A 6,193-nucleotide genomic window follows, 5' to 3' on the forward strand; every position below is an offset into this window, starting at 1 on the left:
GTTGGTCCATTGGCTTGTGCTGTTATCCCATTGGTAAGGTGTTTGATTGGTGTTGTGGTGATCAGAGCCTGCCCTGGATATTGAGAGGACCTCCACTTTGCTCCCAGAGGCTGTTACTGCCCTGTCAGTGGTGGGGTCTTCTCCCTATTTGTTGGAGTAGAGGTCCCTGGATCTTTTTCTTGGTTGTGATTCTGATGTGTGGTGTGGTGTGAGGTATGTGGGATTGGAGGACTCCCACTGGGAGAGAAGCCAATGAGTGTTCCTCCTCTGGAGGTGTTCACTGTGATTGTGCTCTGTTGTGTCCCCTTTCATCTGTTGTGTGGACTCACAAAGTACACTGTTGTTGGCACTGCTCTTGGTCCCACCTTAACTGTGGGTATGCCAGCAATTGGACCTGGTGACTCTCAGGCATTATTTTCACCCAGTCACTGGCACAGATCCACTGAGGTCAGTTCCTAGAACTGCAGTATTCTTTCACCTGGACCTGCTGTGGGAGTTATGGAGGCTGTTCAGACTCTGGTCTGGCACATTCCCCATGTGTACATGCCCACAAATCCCACAGCTGCTAATGCCATATCCATCTGATTGCAGGAGTTCTTGTTGTCCTTTTGGATGTTTCACAGGTGCTGAATTTAGGAAGCCATCAGCAGAGGTGTAACTCCACAGTTCATTCAGTTCCAAGGAGAGATTTCAGCTCTTCTTCCTTAGTCACACAACCCCTGGCTCTCAGTGGTGGTTTCAGTCCCTACTCTGGGTGGATTTCCTAGTGGTGGGAGATATCCCTCTCCTTCTGGGACAGTGGGGCAGGTCTGGGCACCCACTGTCAGATTTCCCTGTAGCAAGAGCTATCCACATGCTCCCTGGATAGTGGGGCAGGTCCTGGCACCTGCTGATGGATTTCCTAGTAGTGAGAGGTTTCTGTGTGCTCCTGGGACAGCAGGTCAAGTCCTAGCACATGCTGACAGGTCCCAGCACCTGCTGGTGGATTTCCTTGTAGTGAGAGCTATCACTGCACTCCTGGGACAGTCGGATGGGTTCCAGTGTCTGCCCATGGGTCTGGAAGAGGTGGCCAGTGCCTGCCTCTGGAGACCAAGATGGAGGTGGTGACTCACGCCCACCCTGAGAACTCCTCTAGGCAGTGTCCCACTGACTGGGAGCACTCATAGGGAAAGAAGCTTGTGGTCCCATTCCTCTCCTCATGCACCTCTCAGTAATGGTGCCTTGCTTCTCTGGTGGGCCAAGGATTCTTCATGGTATACCTTCAGTTGCCACTGCCAGACCTCTTCAGGCTGCTTCCACACCTAACCCTGGTCCTCTCCCTGGGACCGAACTTCGGAGTCTGAGCTTCAGCACCCAACCCCCACCCTCAACAACAGAGGAGTGTCTCAGGTTGAGGAGTGCAGGGTGGCAGTGCCAACCCTCTGTGCAGGCTACTCTCCATTTTGCCTTACATGAACTGGTTGCTGCTCTCCCCTCTTAGGCTCTGAAACTCCCCCTTGATCCAGTCTGATCTCTCCACTGGTGAGCAGACTTTCCAAGGTGCAGGAATCTTTCTTCTTTCCCAGCTCCCTCCCTGTCCTGATTCCTTTTTTTTTTTTTTTTTGCCTTTTGTCTTATCAGGTTATGTGGAGGTTTTCTTGTCTTTTTGGAAGTTTGAGGTCTTCTGTCAGCTCTGTTTTGTAGTTTGTGTCTCTCGAGGAATTGGTGCATGTCATCTAAGTTATCAAGTTTTCTTGGCATAAAATTGTCATAATACTCCTTTATTATGTTTTCAAGACAAAGGATCTCCTTTAAAAATTTTTAAATTTAGATATAATTAACTTATAACATTATTTTAGTTTTGGATGTACAAAATAATGATTCACTATGTGTATACTGCTAAATGATCACCACAATAAGTCTAGTTAACACCCGTCACCATTCATAGTTACAAATTTTTTTGTGTGATGAGAACTTTTTAAGATCTAATCTTTTAGCAACTTTCAATTATACAATACAGTATTATTAACTGTAGTCACCACACTGTTCATTACATCCCCAGGACTTATTTATTTTATAACTGGAAGTTTGTACTTTTTGACCACTTTCACCCATTTTGCCCACTTCCACCCCCCACCTCTGGCAACCACCAATATATTCTCTTTATCTATGAGTTTATTTGTTTTAGAGTCCATGTATAAGTGAGATAATATGGTATTTGTCTTTCTCTCTCTGACTTATTTCACTTTGCATAATGCCCTCAAGGTCCGTCCATGCTGTCATAAATAGTAGGATTTCCTTCATTTTTGGCTGAATAATATTCTAGTGTGGGGCAGGGTGGTGGTGGGATGAATTGGAAGATTGGGATTGACATATATACACTAATATGTATAAAATAGATAACTAACAAGAACCTGCTGTATTTTTTAAAAATAAATAAAAATTTTAAAAAGCTAAGAAAATATTCCAGTGTGTGTAAATATATATACATATTATACATTTATTATATATATAATATTTTATTTATCCATTCTAACATTGATGGACACTTACATTGATTATATGTCTTGACTATTGTAAATAATGACACAGTGAACATGAGGGTGTAGATATATTATAGTGTTTTCATTTCCTCTTGATAAATACCCAGAAGTGACATTGCTGGGTTATATGCTAGTTCTATTTTTATTTTTTTAAGGAATCTCCATACTGTTTTCCATAGTGGCTGCACCAGTTTGCATTCCCACCAAGAGTACACAAAGGTTCCCTTTTCTCCACATCTTGCCAACACTTGCTATTTCTTGTCTTATTGAAATTAGCCATTCTAAGACATGTGTGAGGTGATAGCTTCTCTTTCTTAATATCTGTAAATTGTGTGCTCTTTCTTTGCTAGTCTTCTTAGAACTATATCAGTTTTAGTGATATTCTTAAAGTTTTTTCATTATTGTTTTTATCTATTTTATTGGCTTATTGGGTATGTTACTTTTTTATGATTGGTATAAGTTTTAAAGTATTCCTTTTTATCTTATCACAGTCTATCTTCAAATAATATACCTCATCACATGTAGCATACAAACTTTATGGTAGTATACTTCCATTTCCCCTTCATGATTTTTTGCTATTTTTTTCATCTATATGTACTTTTATTTTTTTGGTCTGAATATTTTTATTGAGGTACAGTTGATCTACAATATTAAATAAGTTTTAAGGATACTACATAGTGATTCACAATTTTAAAGGTTATATTCTATTTTTAGTTACTATAAAGTATTGGCTATATTCCGTTTTGTACAATATATCCTTATAGCTTATTTCATTTTATTTTTTTAACATCTTTATTGGAGTATAATTGCTTTACAATGGTGTGTTAGAGTTTCTGCTGTATAACAAAGTGAATCAGCTATACATAAACATATATCTCTATATCTCCTCCCTCTTGTATCTCCCTCCCATCCTCCCTATCCCACCCCTCTAGGTGGATACAAAGCACCAAGCTGATCTCCCTGTGCTATGTGGCTGCTTCCCACTAGCTATCTATTTTACATTTGGTAGTGTATATATGTCCATGACACTCTCTCACTTTGTCCCAGCTGACCCGTCCCCCTCCCCGTGTCCTCAAGTCCATTCTCTACGTCTGCATCTTTATTCCTGTCCTGCTCCTATGTTCTTCAGTACATTTTTTTTTAGATTCCATATATATGTGTTAGCATATGGTATTTGTTTTCCTCTTTCTGACTTACTTCACTCTGTATGACAGACTCTAGGTCCATCCACCTCACTACAAATAACTCAATCTCATTTCTTTTTTTGGCTGAGTAATATTCCATTGTATATATGTGCCACATTTTCTTTATCCATTCATCAGTTGATGGACACTTAGGTTGCTTCCATGTCCTGGCTATTGTAAACAGAGCTGCAATGAACATTGTGATACATGACTCCTTTTTAATTATGGTTTTCTTGGTGTATATGCCCAGTAGTGGGATTGCTGGGTCGTATGGTAGCTCTGTTTTTAATTTTTAAGGAACTTCCATACTTTTCTTCATAGTGGCTTGTAGTAATTTACATTCCGACCAACAGTGCAAGAGGGTTCCCTTTTCTCCACACCCTCTCCAGCATTTATTGTTTGTAGATTTTTTGGTGATGGCCATTCTGACTGGTGTGAGGTGATACCTCATTGTAGTTTTTTTTTTTTTTTTTTTCTTCGGTATGTGGGCCTCTCACTGTTGTGGCCTCTCCCATTGTGGAGCACAGGCTCTGGATGCACAGGCTCAGCAGCCATGGCTCACGGGCCCAGCTGCTCTGCGACATGTGGGATCTTCCTGGACCAGGGCATGAACCCATGTCCCCTGCATCAGCAGGCGGACTCTCAACCACTGCGCCACCAGGGAAGTCCCTCATTGTAGTTTTGATTTGCATTTCTCAAATGATTAGTGATGTTGACCATCATTTCATGTGTTTGTTGGTAATCTGTTTATCTTCTTTGGAGAAATGTCTATTTAGGTCTTCTGCCCATTTTTGGATTGGGTTGTTTGCTTTTTTGATATTAAACTGCATGAGCTGCTTTTAAATATTGGAGATTAATCCTTTGTTAGTTGCTTCATTAGCAAATATTTTCTCCCATTTTGAGGGCTGTCTTTTCATCTTGTTTATGTTTTCCTTTGCTGTGCAAAAGCTTTTAAGTTTCATTAGGTCACATTTGTTTATTTTTGTTTTTATTTACATTACTCTAGGTGGTGGGTCAAAAAGGATCTTGCTGTGATGTATGTCATAGAATATTCTGCCTATGTTTTCCTGTAAGAGTTTGATAGTGTCTGGCCTTACCTTTAGTTCTTTAATCCATTTTGAGTTTATTTTTTGTATGGTGTTAAGGAGTGTTCTAATTTCATTCTTTTACATGGTCTTTTCTCCATTGTATATTCTTGCCTCCTTTATCAATGATAAGGTGGCCACATATGTGTGGGTTCATCTCTGGGCTTTCAATCATGTTCCATTGATCTATATTTCTGTTTTTGTGCCAGTACCATACTGTCTTGATTACTGTAGCTTTGTAGTATAATCGGACGTCAGGGAGTCTGATTCCTCCAGCTCTATTTTTCTGTCTCAAGATTGCTTTGACTATTCGGGGTCTTTTGTATTTCCATACAAATTGTGAAATATTTTGTTCTAGTTCTGTGAAAAATGCCATTGGTAGTTTTTCTCACTACTAAGGCAATAGTCTTTTGTAGTATTTGCCTGATCCCCTCTAATATTAGGAGGTCTTTCCACTCTGGTTAGTGGAACACAGACTGGAGTTCACTTTACTATGTGAACTCCAGGAATTTGAAGACTGCTCTTTTTCAGTGTTTCTTTCCCCAGCCTCAGTAGCTTTTTCACAAGCCTACACTGATCAGTGCTCACCCAAGGACTTGTGGGGGAACTCCCTACAGATCCCATGACCTCTCTATGTAACTCTGTCCTGTCTGGTATTCTGCTCCACAAATTCTGACTCCAGGCAGTGAGCTAGGCACTTGTAGGGCTCATGTCATTTGCTTCCCTTCTCTGGGATCACTGTCTTGTGCAGCCAGTGGTCCATTATTGCCAGAAGCAAAAGTACTTCCTTCTTACTCTCTTTAAAATAGCAGTAGTAAATCTTTGTATCACTGAGAGGAGATTTTCTTTTTAGAAAGAGTTAAAAGTCATTCAAAGCCAAATTCATTAAATAAGAAGGATCAAACTAGGAGTGACTAAAAAGTAATGAGAGTTATTTTCTTGTCCAGCTTGTAAACTAACTTCTTTTTCTGTATAGGTACAGGTCACAATATCCAATCCTAGGCCTCCTGTTTGATGACTATGAATATATACCACCAGGGAGTGATACACAGACTATTGTGATTGAGAAAATAGAAGACAAATGGACTTGTGTAAGTTCACTTGGCCATTTCTCGAGTATATAATTAGGGAGAAAAAATCCTAAGGCCATGGTGCTGTTTTAGCAGAGTTTCTCAGCCTCAGCACTATTAACATTTTGGGCTGGATAACTTGATGTGGGGGGACTGCCCTGCACATTGTAGGACATTCTAAAACGGTGTAGAATCTGACTTTTAACACTATGAAAATGACAGCCTTTGTCTTGTTATGTTAAAAACGTCTTAAGTACTGAAACCAGGTAAAACTAATCTATGGTTATTAAAGTCAGGAAGTGATTGGTTATCCTTGAGGTCGGGTACTGATT

The 6,193-nt window shown here is 40.3% G+C and overlaps 1 protein-coding gene across 1 annotated transcript in view; it reads left to right on the forward strand.

Annotated features, from left to right (window-relative positions):
- POF1B (POF1B actin binding protein) overlaps positions 1 to 5,915 on the forward strand; it is a 112,891-nt gene extending 106,976 nt beyond the window's left edge. The window contains 1 exon segment of the mRNA XM_059050178.2: positions 5,768 to 5,915. Coding sequence (XP_058906161.1) covers positions 5,768 to 5,915 — 148 coding nt within the window.
- The last annotated feature ends 278 nt before the right edge of the window (positions 5,916 to 6,193 follow it).

This window comes from Kogia breviceps, chromosome X (genome assembly GCF_026419965.1).
Source record: "Kogia breviceps isolate mKogBre1 chromosome X, mKogBre1 haplotype 1, whole genome shotgun sequence".
NCBI classification, from domain to species: Eukaryota; Metazoa; Chordata; class Mammalia; order Artiodactyla; family Physeteridae; genus Kogia; species Kogia breviceps.